General features: G+C 45.8%; 1 protein-coding gene and 1 pseudogene across 8 annotated transcripts in view; both read right to left on the bottom strand.

The window, feature by feature from the left end:
• Positions 1–3,032: 3,032 nt before the first annotated feature.
• Positions 3,033–5,201, bottom strand: LOC105713199 (E3 ubiquitin-protein ligase COP1-like; annotated as a pseudogene).
• Positions 5,202–10,764: 5,563 nt separating this feature from the next.
• PTPRM (protein tyrosine phosphatase receptor type M) overlaps positions 10,765–20,475 on the bottom strand; it is an 849,557-nt gene continuing 839,846 nt past the window's right edge. For all 8 annotated transcript variants that reach the window (XM_012446821.3, XM_012446813.3, XM_064379418.1 and 5 more), the window contains one exon: positions 10,765–11,518. In XM_012446821.3, coding sequence (XP_012302244.1) covers positions 11,465–11,518 — 54 coding nt within the window. In that variant the 3' untranslated portion in view covers positions 10,765–11,464. The remainder of the gene's footprint in view (positions 11,519–20,475) is intronic.

Raw genomic sequence — 20,475 nt, 5'->3', positions numbered from 1 at the left:
TTTCTGATGTGGGATACTATAGACCATGCAGTGGTTGCTCCCACGCTTCAGACTTCCCTTTACAAAGTGTGTGTCATCTGGGCCGAGACACTGTATCACCGCAGCCATTTAAATGCCATTAGCTGGAGTAAAAACAAGTGGCAAAGACATGCTGTCTGCTGTTTGCCTGCATTTTAAACTCCCTTCCTTTAAAACAGGTACATTTCCTTTGGCTTTCCACAATTTTTTATATCAGAACCAAGACCAATATCTGACTCTTTTTTCCTTTCTAGCCTGGGCTTTACAGCAGTTTCTCAAGAAAGAGCAAGCATTTTTTTTTTTTTCCGGGTGTTTCAGAGTTTGTCAAAACCCAGAACAGATTCTCCAAGTATATAGGTTTTGCCCACGCCTACAAAAGGGCCAGCAAGTCTACTGTTTGTTGATTCCTGCCTTCGTCCACTTATTCTCCCAGTACTAATTAACACAAAGTGGCAGGCGCTGTGTGAGGCTCTGGGCCCTACAGGGCTTCAGTGTGGTGGGTGACTCAGACATTGGATGTGTGGATACGGGGACACTGAGCGTTAGAAAGGGGGAAAAGAGTCCTAACAGACAGATCAGCATAGGCTGCGGGGCCAGGAAAGGCTCTCTGCAATGAGGCAGGATACCATTTTGAGCTGCGGTTTCCTTTCTGTTATCACTTCCCTTTCCCCCTGGAAGCAGGAAGTGAGGCTTTCTGCGTCTGAGCTTCCAGCACCTTTGCCAGTGGGAGGAGAACACAGGGAAGTGGTTGTTAGAGGTGTCCCCAAGGGGAGGGGAAGAAACAGGGAGAAGCTACATGAGAGAAACAATGTCTCAGGACTGTGGAGAGAGAATGAATGAACGATGCAGCCATCTGTCTGTGTAACACCATATGGTGGCAGGACCCCAGAGGGGCTGGCTGGGTGGTGCACACAGAGGACAGGGCTCTGGCCACCCGGCTGCTCCACCTTCCCAAGTGTCCTGTTTTCAGGCAGCTCCACGAAGCAACGGAGCCTGCAGTTCCCATGACCACACAGACGGGACAGGGGTCTCCAGGCAATCACAGACAGAGGCAGACTGAGGAACGCTGACTGGACACTGGGGGCTCCCTGGCATAAGACCCTGGGATTCTGTAAAATTTGGAGGGTCGGGTAGAGTAAAAGCCTCAGGAAAGATGGAAATCTAATTTTCCTCCAGCCTGGCATGATAGGGCTGGAGTCAGATATAAGATGACTGGAAGAGAATTTTGAAAAAACTTATATCCCCTGTGTTTGCCAGATACGTCATGCTACTAAAGCCAGAGGATGGGCACGGGGAGGAGGAGAGAGGGTGAAGTTGCTTTCAAGGCTGAGGGCAGAGCATATGCCAGTGTTTTGAGATGAGAAAGAGCTGAGATGTGGAGGACCTGAAGGAGGACTGTGGCCCCTGGGGCAGGGAGGCTGGAGTGGGATGAGGTGACTGGCCATATGAGGCTGGCTGAAGAGCCAGAGCTTTATCTCAAAGGCGATGGGAAGGCAGGAGTGGGAAGCAGGGATGAGTGACAGGCTCACATTTGGCTTTCCAAAGGATCAGTCTGGGTGCAGACTGGCGGGTGGATTGGAGGAACAGGATCAAATACTAGGAGAAGAGTTTGCCAGTCAGGTAGAGACCAGATAAGTGAGGCTTGGAAGCACCCTGCCAGTGGGATTAGAGAGATCAGAGTGGATCTATGAGATATTAGGAGGTTGTCTGAAAATGCTCGGGTTCCCTGATCAAGCTCCTGGGTAAATGGGGTGTGAAATACAGAGGCAGTGAGACAGATCCCACAGGGGAGAGGAAACACCCTGCACCTCCTGTCCCTGTGGGGGCTCAGAGACAATTCTTGCTCTTCAGACTGTCTTTTGAAGGAGGGAAATGATTACTGTTTCTCTGAATTTGGCAAAAATGGGGTGAGGATGGATGTGGAAATATAACGGGTATGAGGGTGAACAGCTTATTTTTCCTGTGGAGTAGAGAATAATGCCATTGCTATAGCATAGGTAGCTTGAGTGTGGAGAAGCCTTAGATTGTTTGCCATGAGGAATGCAAAGGGAAAGATGAATTTATAGCAGCAATAATATGCTCATTTGTGTTATTTTTTCCTAGCTGCTCTCAGCAGCTTGGTGTATTGAAGAAAGCAGTTGGATGGGTTTCTTTATTTGCTATTTGTTTTTTTTTAATGTTTAAAGTAGGTTTCTGGTAGGTAGCATATAGTTGGATCTTTCTTTTTATTCAATCTGACAGTCTCTGACTTTTAATTGGGGTGTTTAGCCCATTTACATTTTAATGTGATTATTGATATAGTTGAGTTTAAATCTACCATATTGCTGTTTGTTTTCTGTTTGTCCCATCTGTTCTTTATTCCCTTTTCCCTCTTCTTCTGCCTTCTCTTGGATTAATTGAGGCTCTTAGATTCCATTTTATCTTTTTTGTTGGCTTAGTAACCATAACTCTTTGCTGTGTTATTACAGTGGTTGCTCTAGGGTATGTGTATACATCTTAAACTTATCACTGCTTACCTTCTAGTGATATTATACTTCATGTATAGTAGAAGAATCTTAGAGCAGAATACTTCAATTTTTCCCTGCCCAGCTATCATTATTATATCTTTTACTTCTGCATTATGTTATAACCTGCACACTATATTATTTTTATGTAAAAATTATCTTTTAAAAATAAATAAAAAAGTATTATATATATTTTTTCGTGGCTCGATAACTTTTTTGTTATTTATTTTTATTTGAAAGAATGTGTTTCCCTGTCACAAAAATTAGATAACACACTAGGTAGCAATGTCTGTGGAGAGTACACTGATGCTGGAGCGTTCACTAGGCATTCCCAGTGTCCCAAAGGTCATAAAGGAGGAAAAAGAGAAAAAGAAAACATACTCAAAACAAATCCAAAACCTATGATGACTTTGGGGAGAGACATCACATGATATTTTCTGTTTCTTCTCTCATTGTCAGCTGCAGATGTATTTCAGTAGGATCAAGTACAATTCTACTTGAGTAAACCCTTCATACCAATTCTAGCACCATAATTGTACCCTCACTGTTAGCAGCAGTCAGCACATGGAAATCTCCATCTAGTCGTGCCCTCCAGCACACGGAACTAACACATTCATCTGTATCGTCTTTTCCGTCTTTGTCCGGAACACTTTTGACTGTATCAAAGTTAAAAGTTAGCAAAGTCTTAGAAAGTCCTTTATAGTACAGGTTGAGAGAGTTGTTCTCACTTCTGCAAGCTATATAATCTCCATGGGAAGCAAGGCCTACAAAGTTTTTTTCATTGCTGTGACCCTTGAGGGAATGTAGGCAGTAGAGTTTCCTGCATTCCACAGTGTTAGCTGGGTGTGTGTTGAGGCAGAGACAATTTCCTCACCACTCACAAACTTTGCATAAGAGACTGCTTTTCTGTGCCCTTTGAAGGCCACAATTGGCTGCTTAGTGTCGTGATGATCACAGTAGTGGACACAGTGATCTGAACAGGCAAAAGCCAAATGGCGTCTGGAAGAGGGGCTGAATTTAACACAGCACACATCAGCCTTTGCCTCAGTGCTTGCCACTGAGTTGTCTACCGTGGTAGATCATAGCTTCACTTCTACATCATCAGAACCCAAAGCCAGGAGTTTAGGATCCATCAAATGAAACACTCCACCTCTTTTCATGCTCCTGTTACAGACCTTTGACCTCTGTCTCGTGAATCCATCCCATAGGATAACAATGCCTTCATAATCACTGATAGCTAACAGGTTCTTATGGTAACTACTCTGACTGATACAGCTGATTTTGGAACTGAGGTCATTTCATTCACAGGGTAATGAATATCCACTGTATCCTGGATGACTGTGCCATATTCATAGACTTTAATCTTCATTGTAACCTCAGCAATTGCAAAATAGTCAGAATCTTGGTCAAATTCAATACCAGAGACTATGCTGGAATTATTATGGAGATCACTACGGTATGACAATGTAGCTAAAGTTTGTACTAAATTATATTGAATAATCTTGGACAAGCATTTCTGAAGTTCATCCAATTGGCTTGCAGTTCAACTGTCATCAGAAATATGAGACATCCTGGTACAAAAGTAATACTACTACAGGTCTTCAAAATGAGCAGTGGGCCATTTTCATTTTGATGCTAATGTGCTGTTATATCAAGGCTGTTTCTTGTCTAAGAACTGCCACTGAAACCTGGATGCTGGCTATGTTCTGTGGAATCCATAATGCTACTGTGTGATGCAGAAGGAGCTTCAAGTTGAGGCACTGTGCTATCCTCACTGACAGGAGAATATAAGTCACTCATTTTTTCCACTCTTTTAATATCCTCTTCCAAAACTCTTAGCTCCTGAAACTGTCCCAGTTGCTCTTACTTCTTCTTGCAATCTTGAGGAATTCCATAAGACTCTAGTTGGGCTCTGTGTGATTCTGCTTCCAGTTGTTTCATCTTCTGCACTAGTAACTCCAATGTGAGGTTGACATTGGCCAAATCAAGGTTACCTTGGTCAGTTCCCCACAAATATTGAAATATTCGCCACTTATGGCCACTGGTACTACTCACTGAGCGGTCCAATTTGAACCTTTTTTCTTCAGATCTTTGTTTCTGTTTGAGAATGAGTTCATTGACCAATAAATTAGGATACAGATGATTAGTATTGTCCACAATATAGTTACACTTGGTACATCTATTATTGTCATCCAAACTATGATGAATATACTTGTAGCAAAAGCTGTGGCCACATTTTGTCATGGATGCCTCTTCAATCATATCAAAGCAGATGGGGCATAGGAAGTCATTGCTGTTGCCCTTATACGAGTTGATGAGCCTGTTGCAGAGGGAAGGGGCAGGGAGAGGTTGCTTCCTACTGCTGCCTAGGCTAAATCTGCTGCCTCCTATACCAGCACTGGGCCTGGACACACAGTTGAGCCGGGACAGGCCCATGGACACCCTACCCCACCACTGCCTGACATAGTTGGCACCACCAACACAGGCCACACTGGGCCCCAAGGCTGTCCAAGCTGGTGGCCTGGGCCACCCTGCCAGACAGCAGCACCACTGCTGAAGCTGCCACAGTGGTGGCCATAGGGAAGAGGATAAGGACAAGGAGGCAAAAGTCACCAAAGAGGGTGAGGAGCAGGGACTTGTCTCAGTGGAGTCTGACCCAGCATGGTAGCTACCAGACATTATGACTCCCTCCCATCTGGCCAGGCACTTGGAGGAGAGGGAGCATGACCTTTGCCACCTCCCTTTTCCTCAGCCTTAGTGTATCCTGAAGATGCCTGCTGGGCCAGGAGGTGGAGAGAAAAAAGTATTTTATATTTATCCATTTAATTACTCTTTCCAGTGCTCTTCATTCCTTTGCATAAATGCAGATTTCTATTTGAGATAATTCCCTTTATTTCTTGTATCTTGGGCCTTTTGGGGATGAATTCTTTCAACTTTTTTATGCTGGAGATTTTCCTTATTTTACTTTTACTGTGGAAAATATTGTTTCTGGGTATAGAATTGTTGGTTGACATTTAAAAAATTCATTCAGAACTTTAAATTGTTGTTCTACTATCTTACTTTCAATGTGTTTGAAAAGAAGTCTGCTGTCATTCTTATCTTTCTCTGCACACAGTGAGTCCTCTCTGGCTCCTTATAAGATTTTCTCCTTGTCATTGGTTATAAGCAATTTGATTATGATGTACCTTAGTAGTTTTCTTCATGTTTCTTTTTCTTGAGGGTTTTTTTTTTTTTTAAGCTTATTGGACATGTGGATTTATAAATTCCACTCAGTTTTGAAAATTTGGGACATTATTTCATCAATTATTTTTTCTGCCCCTTCTCCCCAACTTTAGTGATACTCCAATGGTTCATTCATGCTGTTTTCATTTTTTTTTTTTTTTTTTGCCAATATTGTCTTTCTGTGTTTTATTTTAGATTGTTTTATCAATGTCTTCAAGTTTGCTAATTTTTCTTTCTTTGGCACCTAATCTGCTGTTTATTCCATTTAGTATATTTTTCTGTCTCAGGCTTTGTAGCCTTCATCTCTTAAAGTTCAATTTGGGTCTTTAAAAAAATTTTCCATGTCTTTGCCATACATGCTAAATCTTTCCTCTTTTTGATAATCTGGATGGAGTATAGCTAAAATAACTGTTTTAATGTGCTTGTCTATTAATTCATTTGTATTATTTCTGAGTCAGTTTCATGTATTGATTTTCTCCTCATCATATGTCATGTTTTCCTGATTCTTTGTGTGCCTAGTCAGTTTGGATTGGATGCCAGACGTTGTGAATTTTACTTTCTTGGGTGCTGGATATTTTTGTATTCTTATAAATGTTCTTGAACTCTGTTCTGAGGTGCAGTTAAGTTACTTGGAAACAGTTTGATCCCTCAGTTATTGCTGTTAGACAGGCTCACAATTGTGCTTAGCCTAGAGATAATTTTGCCCCACTATGGAGTTAAAAACATGGTTGCCCTATCCAATGGAAACAGGAACTATTCTGCCCTGTGTGAACTCTGAGTATTGTTCCTTCTAATCTTTTTGGGTATTTTTTTTCTTTGTAATTTCCTCACAAGCTTGTCGTAATCAGTATGTAGCTAAAGATTTGAGGGGGACACAGAGATCTTTAGAACTCTTTCTCTACATAGCTCTTTGTCTCATACTCTGTGCTGCAGACCTTCGCCACTTTGGCCTTTCTGACTTTCAGCCTTATTTCCTCAAATAAGAGAAACCACATGGCTCTGCCTAGATCCCCCCTCTCTGTACCCATGTTCTAGCAGTTCTCTCAGGCCATAAGCTGGGGCAATTCTAGGGTTATCTAATTTGTTTCCTGTTTCTTGGAGATTGTTATCCTCCATTGCCTGATGTCCAGTATCTTGCACACCATTTTAAAAAATAGATTTTTCCCAGTTATTTGTTAGACCTAGGAGGGTAAATTGGTTTTTGTTACCCTAGCTTGTCTATGATTAAAAGTCCTGTAAGAGTTTCTCTGAAATTAACCATTTGTAGAGTGGATATGATAGAAGTATGAAGTGTTAAGCGCATTGAGAGGGTGTTAGCGAAACTGGTTAAAGTGATACATCATGGGGCTTGGGCTGTTCTGTGGGAAAGATAAGAAAGGGTGCAGCACTCAGGATTGGACTGGAGGTTTTCATAAGTACAAGGAACAAGAATAAGGGAATAAGGCAAAGACAAAGCTAGCAGTTGAAGAGGTTGGAGTCAGAATTTGGCATGTTTAAGAGTTCAGAGGTCAGGATTTGCAAGATGACAGACTTCAGGGTGTGGCCATCAGCTCAAGTGGAGTATAAGGATGGTTGTTGAAATTGATTAAATGTTTGAGATATGAAAGAATGACTTGCCTCTGAGGAAGTTTCAGAGGGGGCATTTTTCATGGAGTTTAGGGAAAGAGAGGCTCATGAATCAAGCCTGTGTTAATCAAGTTTGTTTAAAATGGAATAAAGTTTCCTTAGGGCATACTACAAATGACTTGGAGCAGTGTCAGCAGCAGAAGGTGGTAGGATGGAAATGTATAGCAGGACAGATGGGATGGTGTATGGGAGGAGCCTTGACTGGTGGGCCAGATGTTCCAGGGATGAGACTTCCTATGCTCTGGCCAACCAGCCTGCAGATGCTGAGGTGCTGGCTGATGTGGGAGGTCTGAAGCTGGCCAGTAGGTGGTGGCCAACCTCCCAGATAGCTCTAATGATCCCCATGCCCTGGTATTTGTGCCCCTGTTCAGTCCCCTCCCATAATGAATAGGACTGACTTTTGAAACTATAGGATATTGTGGCAATGACAGTATATGATTCCCAAGGCTAGATCATAAAAGAATTGTGGCTTCTGTCTTGTTCCTTTCTGAATCCCTGGGAGAAGCCAGTATCATGCTGTGGGGACAGTTAAGCAGCTGTGGAAGCAGCCCACATGGGGGGAAACTGAGGCCTCCCATCAACAGCCAGTTGCACTTTGTCAGACCCATGAGTGATCTGTCTTATAAGTTTATTTCCAGCTCCAGTCAAGTTCTCAGATGACCCAACATTTTGATGGCCACCTCATGAGTGATCTTTGAGCCAGAATCATCCAACTAAATCAGTTCTGAACTTCTGACCCACAGAAATGGTGTGAGACAATAAGTATTCATTATTAAGTTTACAAATTTTGGGGCAATTTGTTATTCAGCATGAGATAACTAATGCACATTTCAGTCCTGGCACTAGGATACCTTAACAAAGCATAAAAATGCAGGCATGAGTTTTAACCCAGTGAGCAGGGGCTGGGAGGGCCCTTTGGAGCGAGTTGGAGGTTCTCACACCATGGTCACTCACCTACTGGGCCCACAGCTGCTCCACCTTCTGAGCATAAAAACAACAGGGTTGCTGCTTCCCTTCTGCCTCTACGTCTTGCACCAAATGACCCCTGTGGCGCACCCCATCTGAAAACATACAGAGAATGGAATTCTGGAAACGCTGCTCAGTCTTGCTGTGCTGACATGTTACAAAAGCATCATGAGGTGCTGCTGTGAAGCTGACTTCAGTCACAGGCATTGAAGTGTCTGTGGGGTCGGTTCCGGATGCCACAACAGAGGGCAACCCAGAGCACTGCAAGAAGACAGAGAAGGACTCTTAGCCAAGAGGGTGGCTTCTCTTGCTTGTGAGGGGCAGAGGCTTTCTCTGTGTATTGGAAATAACAGGTCTCAACCATGCTGCGAGGCCTCGTGGGAAATCAGAAAAAGGCACAAAATGCCTGTCCCTTTCCTTCTATTACCGTTTCTGCTAAGAGGCAAAATAAGTGAAAGAAAGATAAAAATCCAAGAGACTGAAAAGTCTAGAAGCAACAACTGGCTCCTGTGTGAGGCCGGGGTATTACGACGCAGGGAATGACGGGGAAGTGGGCTGTGTCATTAGACTCATGCATCTCAGGTCACTTCCTCGCCATGCTCACATGAGCTCTTTTCACTCAGGCAGAGGGACTGGAGCCCAGAGCCATGCTGCCACCACAGAGGGCCAAGGGCTTCACCACACTCCCCTGGTCAGGGCCCAACTTACTCACAAAGGGTGCAGTGGTCCATGTCTTCATCTCTATTCCTATATCCTGGAGAAATCATTTTGAAGAGGGACAGACAAAAATAGCAGCCTTCTAATCTTTTAGGAGCTTAGCAAAGAGAACTGGGTGGGAGGGTGAGGGGCCATTCTCCTGAGGAGTCTGAATGTGAGGCACTGAGTGCAGACTTGAAGCTCTGCTGTAGCCAGCACTTCCTGGGGGAGGACAGGGTCCCACCCACCCAATTTAAGGAGGGTTCTAGAGAAACTGACACCAATCGGGGTGTATGGGTTGCTCAGGGTACAGTGAAGTAGTAAAGGTCTAACATGCATATGTCCAGGTCAGTCCTCTGGGAGGGCAATGTCTGCCCTTTAAGTAAGTCTTTGGCCACCAAGATCCCCAGAGCAGGCAGGAACAGTGCCCTCAAGCCTCTCCACTTCCACGGAGTGTGGCAGGCCAGTATCTGTCTCGGCACTAGTGGACTCTGCTCCTCTGCCGCAGTGAGGGTGCTGCCCCTCCAACTCCCATGGGCTCTGGAGGCTTCCGGCACTTGCTGGCCGGTGTGACTTTGGACAGTTTATTCAGTCTTTGCTAACTGGAGTTTCTTCAGCTGTCAGGTGGGTTTCCTATCGTACCTGGATTGTGTTTTGGGAACACGTGCTACCACATGGGAAGGTGCTCTGCACGGTGTCTGGCTCCCAAGTGGTGTTTGACAGAGCTCTTGGTAATCATTAACACAGCCTACAACCCAAGCTAAATGCAAGCTGCGAGGCTGCAGTGCACCTGCCTCCTGGGTTAGCGGCCAGAGCTCGGGTGGCGTGGCGCAGGCGCCCTGCGTGATCTCTCCACGTTCAGCCATCTTTCCCTTCTAGCGGGAACTTGTTCAGTTCCATGTCCTTAAATGCACTCTGATTCTCTAACCCTTTAAAAACTGTTTTCTCGGCCGGGCGCGGTGGCTCAAGCCTGTAATCCCAGCACTTTGGGAGGCCGAGGCGGGTGGATCACGAGGTCAAGAGATCGAGACCATCCTGGTCAACATGGTGAAACCCCGTCTCTACTAATACAAAAAATTAGCTGGGCACGGTGGCGTGTGCCTGTAATCCCAGCTACTCAGGAGGCTGAGGCAGGAGAATTGCCTGAACCCAGGAGGCGGAGGTTGCGGTGAGCCGAGATCGCGCCATTGCACTCCAGCCTGGGTATCAAGAGCGAAACTCCGTCTCAAAAAAAAAATTACTTAAAAAAAAAAAAAAAAAAAAAAAAAACACAAAACAAAACAAAAAAAAAACTGTTTTCTCAGCCAGTCTTAGGTTGGCCTGAGACACGGAGAAGACAGATAACTATCCCCCACAGACTGAGCGGAAACAGGAAGAAGTTGCCTCAGTCAGCAAGTCCCCGCCATGGCCCCTGGCCCAGCTGCCCCGCCAGGTCAGGATTCTTGCTCGGGCAGGCTCATGGCTGCGCCTCCTCGGCACCTCCGCGGACCCGGTGCTCTCACTGTTGAACGCGCTCTTAAAGAGCTCTCCTCTACCTGCTCCCGCAAACAGGTCCCAGCGCACGCTCTCCCTCGGTGCACTGGTGTGACGGGTGCGGCCTCCACCGCCCATGCGCTGGGACACCAGGAACACGCCACGACTGCTTACGGGTCATCATTTATTGAGAATTCACAGAAAGTAACATCATACAGAAAATAGTTTCCAGGCCTTAAGAAAAATGATTGTCACTCACTGTGCTTCACAAAAATTTCTTTTAATGAATAAATAATTTGATGAAATCAAAAATATATACAATATAAACAAATGGAAAAGCTCTGGGTCCATGAATCTGATCGTAGCGTTTTGCATTTTGTGAACCGAGTCCTCCCCCAAGCTTTTCCCTTGGAAACAATACAAATCTGATAGAAACGATGACTCATACAACATCTCTTTGTTCATTACACATTTATCGGTTAGTCCTGGAAAGCTACATAAGCATATATTATGCAACATGTTAAAGTACAAATATTACCTAAAATAATATATTATCATAATGCCAGGTAGCATTCTCCACAGAACAAAAACATACACTCAGCTGGAACAATCACGAAGGATCACGGGCCACAAAATAATACTCCAAAGGTACAAATTCCTTCATAAGAATAAAGTTGTGCTCTTCAGTTTACCAGATGTCTACGCTGCTCTAGGAAGCCGGTGGCGAGGAGTACGGGCTTTGGTGACTGTGGCTGTGTGTGTGTTTCTGTCAGGCAGCAGCATTACTGGGATCAGGCAGTGCAAGCAGTTTTAGAAACACTTTCTTGGGCTCTTAAAAAGAGCCAATTATGCAAAGCAAAATAAGCATATTGAGAAGTCTTCATCTCTTCTGCACAAATACCACGGAACGTCTTGGCTTTGTGGTACGAAAGGGATTGTTTGCAGAGCTGTTTACGCCATCAGCCAGAATTCAAGTATTCCAGGGCCACCTCGTAGCAGAACTTGTACTGATCCTGGAAAACAGAAGGGGAAAATGTCAGCTCAAGAATATTTCAAAGTGCCCTAGTTTGGATAAAGTATGTGGCCATCCTCACTGGGACTATCATAGTGAAGGGTCTTAATGGGAAGATATCAATCTGGGAAGGATTTGAATTAGAAATGAATCAGAAAGTCAAGTTTCTGAACTCCAAATAAATTCACTGTTTGGAGATGCTCCCCACAAAGCTGGATGAAAGGTATTTTGCTACCTGTACTGGCAAGAATTCCTGGAAGGTTCTGGACACCTGGAACTCTAAATATGTTTGTCTATACATGTTTTCCGGGATATCAACATGCTGAGCTTTGTGCAGGAGGGTCAGGGGTAGAAGAAAAGGTAAGCAGTGCTGGAGGAAATGCCTTCGTGACATCTTTCCCAAGGCCCTTGGTACCTAGATGAGGCCTCACACATGACCCAGCTTTACCTTTGACTTTCAGTCTGTAGGAATTCCTCAATCTCATGAGAATTTCATAAGCACCTCCCGAATACCAAGCCCCTTGAATTGGTCCCTGATTTTGAGAAGTCCATGATACAGTGAGGAGGATGAGACAGGTAACCCAACGACAAAACAGGAGGTGGAATGGTCCCTAACGTGTGGCGGGCTCGGCGGAGGGCAGGTCTGCTTAGGGAGGATGGCAGTGGGAAGTAGGGGAACAGCGCCTTCCCCAGAGGAGAGAACTGAAGCATGGAGTGGAAGCAGCCTTGGTTTGCCCTGGACGGTCCTGGCATGATCCTCTTTCACTTTCAAAGTGCCCTAGTTTGGATGAAGTATATGGCCATCCTGACTGGGACGGGAGTTAATTAAAACAGACATTCCAGGCAGTGGCAACAGGACGAGGAAAGGCACAGAAGGGGAAATGTTCGAGATCCTCTGTGAACCACAGACCAGTTCTTCATCAGGCAGGGAATTAATTTCTCCCTCCTTTCTTTTTTTTTTTCTTTTTAAGAGACAGGGCCCTTTGTCACCCAGGCTGGAGTGTGGTGGCACAATCTTAGCTCACTGCAGCCTTGAACTCCAGGGCTCAGGTGATCCTCCCACCTCAGCCTCCTGATTAGCTGGGACTGTAGGCACAAGCCACCGTGCCCAGCATGGAATTCATTTTTCTTGATCTCAGCTTTCCTGGATCATGTATCTCGGCCTGAGAAAGCCCTGAACAAGGTCCTGGCTGAGGTGTACTCTCGGGTGGCAGGGGAAAGCATTCTGCACCTGTGTACATGGAGTATGCTGATAGAACCAGGCCTAGGAGTATTCTCTGAACCCAGCAGAGGGACACAGGGCTTGAGGAAGCCTCTGCCTACCACCTGGCAGGAGCTGAGCCCTGGACAGGGCCTCAGGAACTGGAAGGCTCTCTTCTACTTCTGGAGGAGACAAGCTTTCACACGTGTGAGTGAGGCTCAGCTCCACTGTCTCTACCCATCACAGCCACAACCAAGGAAACATATCTATTATTTTTCATTTTGCCAAATTAATTGAAAATGTCCAGTATTTCTTAAATGCCTCCTACTATGTCACTGAAATTTCCTTTTCTTCACCTACACTCGGTCCCGTAAATACCCTAGTAGTCGAACCTATTTATTTGAAGACGGGCCACGGTTTATCCCTCTTTGTATAATGTAACAGTCTCTAGCACAGAACTGACACAGTTGAGAGTCAAAGTTGGCCGCATGTATAAATGATGACAAGCCATGGATTTAGCAGCATTTGATCGAACTCAATACACATGTACTGCTAGAGACAGGGGATTTTATGACACACTCAGTCCTCTGGGAGGTCATGATCCAGAGGCGAAGACAGAGAACAAGGAGATCATTTCAATCTACTGAAGGTGCCACAAGATTAACACTCAGTACGAATAACACTCATGAGGAAGGCTTACATAAAAAGAAAATAACAGGTGTTAGGGTGTGGAGAAAGTGAACCCTCATACATGGCTGGTGGGAATATCAAATGGTGCAGCCACTTTGGAAAATGGCCTGGCAGCTCCTCAAAAGGTTAAACATAGAATTCCCATATGACCTAGCAATTCTACTAGGTATATATCTAAGGAAACTGAAAACGTGTATCTACACAATAACTTTGTAAACAAGTGCTCATGGCGCATTATTCGTAACAGCCAAAAAGGGCAAACAACTCAAATGTACATCAATAAAATGTAGCATAGCCATAAAGTGGAATATTACTTGGCTATGAAAAGGAATGAAGTACTAATACGTTCTACAACATGAATGAATTGAAGCATGGATGAATCTGGTGAGTGAAAGAAGTCAGATTCAAAAGGGCACATATTCCTTTTCTATGAAACATCCAACATATGCAAATCTATAAAGACTGAAAGCCGATGAATGGTTGTCAGAGCCTGGAAGTGGGTAATGGGAGTGACTGCTAGTAGGTCTGTGATTTCTTTGAGTGGGGTTAAGGGGGTGATGGAAATGTTACACATTTGGATTGTGGTGATGGTTGTATACTCTGTGAATATACTGAAAACCCGTGAATGATATACTTTAAAAGTGGATTTTTTTTTTTAATTTGGGGTACATGTGCTTGTTAATTACATGGGTATTACACATGTAATGGTGGGGATTAGGCTTCTAGGGTATTCATTTCCCAAATGAATGTCCATCGTGCATTACAGGGCTGGTAGGAATGTAAAACACTGAAAACTGATTACAACTGAACAATAGACCCAGTAGGTAATTTTTCAACCCACGCCCCCTGCTTTTGGAGTTCCCAGTATCTATTATTTCCATCTAAAAGGGGAAATGTTATGGTATGTAAATTACATCCCAATAAAGTTTTATTTTAAAAAAATCACTAGTAGAAAAATGTTTATTCCATGATGTGAATCCTACCTTTAATATCTATCAAGGGCTCAGGTGGGGCTGGAACTGGGCAGACTGACATGAGAGACATGAATCCAATTGTTCTTTGCTTTCTAGGGAGTCATGGGTCTGAGTGCTCCATGCTGACCAGGAGCCTCCTGGCCAATCCATTCCCCTCTGGTCACAAAACAGGGGGTTGGATCATCTTTAAGGTTCCCTTCCAGCTTTCTCGAATTAGAACTTTAGGACTTGGTTTGCCTTTAAAGTAAGTCTGATGACCTATGAGAAGGTGTTCTTTAAATTATCTCCTAGTGCAAATAACAAACATTTTACAGCCTGTAATTTCCCTTAACCAGACCACTTTTTCCATATACAATGCCAATAAAAGTAAAGTATTGCTTTTTAACTGGAAAAAATTATTACTTGCCCTAGGCAAAATTATATTTCTGATTATTTCTGATTCATATTCTAGTATTTATTATTTCAGGGTTTGATACTTTTATTTTTAGAATATTTAAAAGAGATAATTTGAATTTCAAAATTCCAAAAGGCCACCTTGTCAGATCACCAGGCAGACATATTGGCTATGAAGTGCTCCCATCATTTCTGTGCTTTTGTGAATCACAGGAGCAATTTTTTTTTATAATGGAAATCTACATGATCCAATCCCTTACTGCATAAAAATGATTTTATATGAGCCTAAATGTGCAATTAATTTCAGTGACTACTTGGAGCCATCCTTTTAACATATTAAAATGCACCTAGTGGGGAGATGTGGCTGCTGCCCTCAGGCCACAACACAGGCTGGAAACTCAGGAGGGATTTTGAGCTTCGCTGCTAAGGAGCAGCTGCTTGGAAGTCACCAAAGCTGCCCTGTCTCAGGCATGACTATAATTTTCAAAACCAGTTCTCCCTCTCCTGCCTTATCCTTCCTGAGCAAGTGGCCAGTCCCCATAGATTCCGTGATGACTGGTTTCTGAATCAGAAAAATAAGGGGAAGGAGAAGGAAGTCCATAGATTGCTGTGTCCCCTCCCCCAAGCACCTGGGTAAATGCCTGAAATCTTTCTACATTGGAAACTGATTACACTTGATCACCAGGTACAGGCCTATCTTCTGCAGTTTCCTCTCTTAGCTCACTCGCTTTTGAACAGTATAATTAAGCCACATGAGCCATCCCTGTACTTCAGGGCAAAAAGGAACATTTATGCCTTGGTCCTGAGTGCTTCAATTTGGGAGACATTAGCTGGCTTCAGGCATGAAGAGGTTTCCTGAGTAGGGGCTCAGATGGGAGCCTGGCTGGGTCCTCCTCACATCCTCAGGTCAGACTGTAACCAGGGCGACCTGCTGCTATTCCTCGCCAAGGCCCCTGACAATGGCTCCGCTCCTGATCAGACTTCCTATCCCTGTGAAGGGGAGAAAGCAAAATCTGCAAGGGAGCTTGAAACTGAGGTTGGCTGTTAAAAGCCACTGGCTCACTTGGTGAGGGCATCACAAGGCCTGCACGCCACCCGGCGGTGCTGGGGGCCTCCTTCAGGGGCCCGAGCCCTGTCTTTGTCTGCGCAGGCTGTGTCTAAGGAACTCAGGCCAGTGGCCAGCGTGGGCGCTCCAAACACCACATCAATGGCCTCTGAAGATTCAAAGAGAACAGCCTCCACCACCGACCTGGGGCAAGCCCCTTCTCCCCACTGCACCTGCTTCTGAAACTAAGGCAGGCTCCCCGATTTTGGCTGGACCCTGTACTGACAGATCCTTCAGGCTGGAAAAATCCTTCTGCCAGGAAGGCGGGGTGGGCTCCATGAGTGTGGTGGGATCCCTCAGTTCAGTGTTACCAGCCAGGTCGTGGCCAACCAGTCTGTGCCAAGGAGACCAGTAAATTCACATCCCTGCTCAACAAGACGGCAGCATATCTCTGGAATGATGAATGGGTCTTTCCTTTCATCTCTATCTTTAAAATATCTAGGTAGAACTTTCTTCACCAAAGCCCCCTGCAAAATCCATGCCCAATTCCTTATTGAGGCCCTGCCAAGCACAGCCACAACCTCCCCTAGAATGGAGAGAGCAGCCAGGGGTGACTCAGGTTGGACTCAGGTCTAGCTGCAGAGAAGAATGGTTCAATCACTCAGCAACTGTTTACTGGGCAACTCCTGGGGGCCAGGCGCTCGGCTGGTGCTGAGTGTGGGAGGCAGGCTGGGAAAATGGAATCTGGGGTGGGGGAGAAGGGATAGGGTATTAGCAAAAAGTATTACAAATCTTCCTCAAGAGTGCAGGAAGACTTACCATGGGAGGATTCAAGGTTCCTGGAGTGTGGATCAGGGACCTGAGCTCACCCCTGATTCCCACTCAGCTCCTGCACTCACCACCCCAACACATGCACACATACGTGCATAGCCTGTCAGCCTGCAAATTTCACAGCGAGAGCTACTGAGGGACAGCCTATACACACCAGTTGGTGGCATAACGGGGAGAGCTGTGGGCCCCACATCACATTACATTTTGCAAGTGAGTCAGTTGCTGGCTTATTAAAGGGGAAGTAAGGCTGAGTCTGGAGGGTCAGCTCTAAGTTACAGAGGGGGCAACTTGAAACTGTATAGCAGGCAAGCAGATCGGGACAGGGCCTGGCTCTTGAGTAAGTGGGACGGAGCAGGAGGGGGCGGACGGGCTGTGAACACAGCCGCAGTGGCACTGCAGGGAAGGGAAAGGCCTGCTGACCCCCTCACACCAACTTTCTCAGCCCTGTGGCACGTCCATTCCGCCTGGCGGGGGCTCCATCCCAGAGCCTCTGGCTGAAGTGGGCTGGAGCAGGCCTATGCACGGGTATTTCTGAAAGCTCCCCCGGGGACGGGGGGATTCTCATATGCAGTCTGGGCTGAGTGACAGTTCTTAAGCTGGGCTGCACATGAGAATCACTGGGGGCTTTTAACACTCAGCTGCTGCAGCCAGGCCCCTGACTAATTCAATCAGTCTCCGAGTGGGTCCAGGGATCAGAAATTTTCTAAAGCTCCCAGGTGACTTCGATGTGCAGCCAGGCTTGAGAACCACTGAGGACACGTTCTTTCTTTAATCCTTTTTTTTTTTTTTTGAGACGGAGTCTCACTGTCACCCATGCTGGAGTGCAGTGGCACAATCCCAGCTCACTCCAACTGCTGCCTCCCGGGTCCAAGTGATTCTCCTCCTCAGTCTCCCCAGTAGCTGGGACCACAGGCACGCGCCACCACACCTGGCTAAATTTTTTTTGTATTTTTAGTAGAGATGGGGTTTCACAATGTTGCCCAGGCTGGTCTCGAACTCCTGACCTCGTGATCCACCTGCCTCAGCCTCCCAAAGTGCTGGGATTACAAGCGTGAGCCACCACGCCCAGCCACTTTTCTGAATCTTACAAAGCAATTGGTGGTGGGCGGGGCTGTTCCTGTTATACCTGGTTTGAGATGAAGCTTGCACACACACTGATAGGGCTCTGTCCTGTTCCCAGGTCCCCTACACTAACCTGTGCCTTCTTTCTCCCAGCACAAGAGCACACACTGCTTTACAACCCTTTACCCTGGATTTCTCCTGGCAACTCAGTAACAAATCAACCCAGTGAGGGGTTACGACCATAATCTTCCTACTGGTCCCCACCCTTTCAGACTCCCAGGCAGGTTGGGACTGCCTGACCAGCTACATTCTATTTGGAATTTTCGTCTAATGCCTTTAGTTGTCGATTTTTTTCCCTTGCCTTTTCCATCCGTCATGAACCCTGAGAGCCCCGTTGGTGTCTAGCCTCTAGGCTAGGAGGCAGCTTGGGGGGCTCCTTGTGGGGTGGTTGAACATCAGTAGGCTTGGAGCTGGGAGTGGGGATTTGGATATCTGGATTTGGCTTGCACGAATAATGAAACTCTAGACTTATCTTTAAAGGAGTGCAGTGGCAGCACCTCCCCCAGCTTTGTGAAGGTGACCGAGTATAACAAGATCACTCATGGGACGTGTTCTGTAAACAGCAAAGTCCTGTAGGCTTCTATGGACAGTATTCTTCTTTGTTGTTTTTAATGTGGCTTTTTAAAAAATGGCAGCTTTATTGAGATATAATTAATACACCATAAAATTGGCCCCTTTAAAGGATACAGTTGTTAAATAAAATTCACGAGAGGGCACTGTTTGGATGAGGCCCTGACAGACTAGACCAAACCAGCATGGCGTCCCCCGTGCTAGGTGCTACGTCGCCATCCGGCTGAACTTTGAAATAGGGCAGCTTTCCAAACATCAAGAGACGTGCGGCAACCAGTCAGAAGTGGCCTGTTTGTCCTCAGCTGCCGTAATAAAGAAGTCCCTGGCTGGATGTGGTGGCTCATGCCTGTAATCCTAGCACTTTGGGAGGTCAAGGCAGGTGGGTCACAAGGTCAGGAGATCGAGACCATCCTGGCCAACATGGTGAAACCCCATCTCTACTAAAATACAAAATATCAGCCGGGTGTGGTGGCATGCACCTGTAGTTCCAGCTACTCAGGAGGCTGAGGCAGGGGAATTGCTTGAACCTGGTAGGCAGAGGTTGCAGTGAGCGGAGATCACGTCACTGCACTCCAGTCTGGCATCAGAGCAAGACTCAAAAAAAAAGGTCTCCTTTGTTTTACCTCTATGATGGAAGGAAGTTTGAAACAACCAATTTGCTTATTGTTCCCTGTTTCTGCCTTCTCCAGCTCTTTTCTGCCTATAAAGCAGCCTCCTCTGCTCAGCTCATCGGAGCACCCGTTCTAGTTTACAGAATGACATGTTGCCGGAGTCTAGGATCACTAACACAAGCCAATTAGATCTGTAAATTAAAGTTGCTGTAATTTTGTCTTTTAACACAGTTCAGTGGTTTTCAGTATATTTACAGAGTTGTCCACAATCAAAGTTTAAAACATTTTCATCACCTCAGAAAGAAACCCTGTGCCTATCAGCAGTTACCCCTATCTCCCTCTCCCCCAGCCCTCGGCAACCACTACTCCGCTTTCTGTCTCATGAATTTGTCTATTCTGAACATTTCAGACAAGGAATCTTAAAATATGTGGTCTTTTCTGATTGGCTTAGTATTCTTTTTTTTTTTTTTTTTTTTTTGAGAAGCAGTCTTACTCTGTCACCCAGGCTGGAGTGCAGTGGCATAATCTCGCCTCATTGCAACCCCTGTCTCCTGAGTTCGAGTGATTCTCCTGTCTCAGCCTCCCAAGTAGCTGGGATTATGGGCATGCACCACCACGTCTGGCTAATTTTTGTATTTTTAGTAGAGACGGGGTTTCACCATGTTGGTTGGCCAGGCTGGTCATGAACTCCTTACCTCAGGTCATCTGCCCACCTTGGCTGCCCAAAGTGCTGGGATTACAGGCATGTGCCACCACACCTGGCCAGGCTTAATATTCTTATTCCCACTTTACAGATGAGAAAACTGAGGTTTGGGGAGGACTTTTGCATCTCCAGTGAGTTCTAAGCTCCATGAGAGAGACCGTACCTTCTATTGCTCTTGCATCATGCCCAGTGATGCTGCATGCACATAGAACAGAGGCTGAGAAATACCTGCAGATGGCATGGAACTAAGATAAGACACAGGCCAGGCACCGTGGCTCAGGCCTGTAATCCCAGCATTTTGAGAGGCTGAGGCAGGAGGATTGCTTGAGGCCAGGAGCTTGAGACCAGCCTGAGCAACACAGCAAGACCCCATCTCTAAAAAAATAAAAATAAAAAAACAGCCAGGCATGGTGGGGCATACCCCTGTAGTCCCAGCTACTTGGGAGGCTGAGATGGGAGGATGGCTTGAGCCCAGGGGGGTTTGAGGCTGCAGTGAGCTATGATTATCCCACCACACTCCACATTAAAGTGTGTAATTACCTGCAGAGGCAGCTTTGCCAGCCCTGCCCAAGGCATTTGGGTAAATGATGGGGCCAGTTGCTCACTTCCTGGGCAGTGCACTAGGCTGTGGAGGGAGTCTTCCAAAGTTCCAACCACCTCACAGGGGACGCTATGTTTCTTTAGGCAGATCTGCCCCTAAAGGCCATTTCTATGTTAAAACAGAGGCCTGGGAACTTCAAAACCATTAAGGAAGGCAAAGGTGAGAGGGGTGCTGCCAGCATGAAGAGAGGAGCTGCCGGCATGAGGCAGCCGCTTTC

Source organism: Aotus nancymaae, unplaced genomic scaffold, assembly GCF_030222135.1.
Source record: "Aotus nancymaae isolate 86718 unplaced genomic scaffold, 86718_ANA_hifiasm-v0.15.2.pri h1tg000020l, whole genome shotgun sequence".
In the NCBI taxonomy this organism is placed as follows: Eukaryota; Metazoa; Chordata; class Mammalia; order Primates; family Aotidae; genus Aotus; species Aotus nancymaae.
This window is presented reverse-complemented; position numbering and strand designations above follow the sequence as displayed.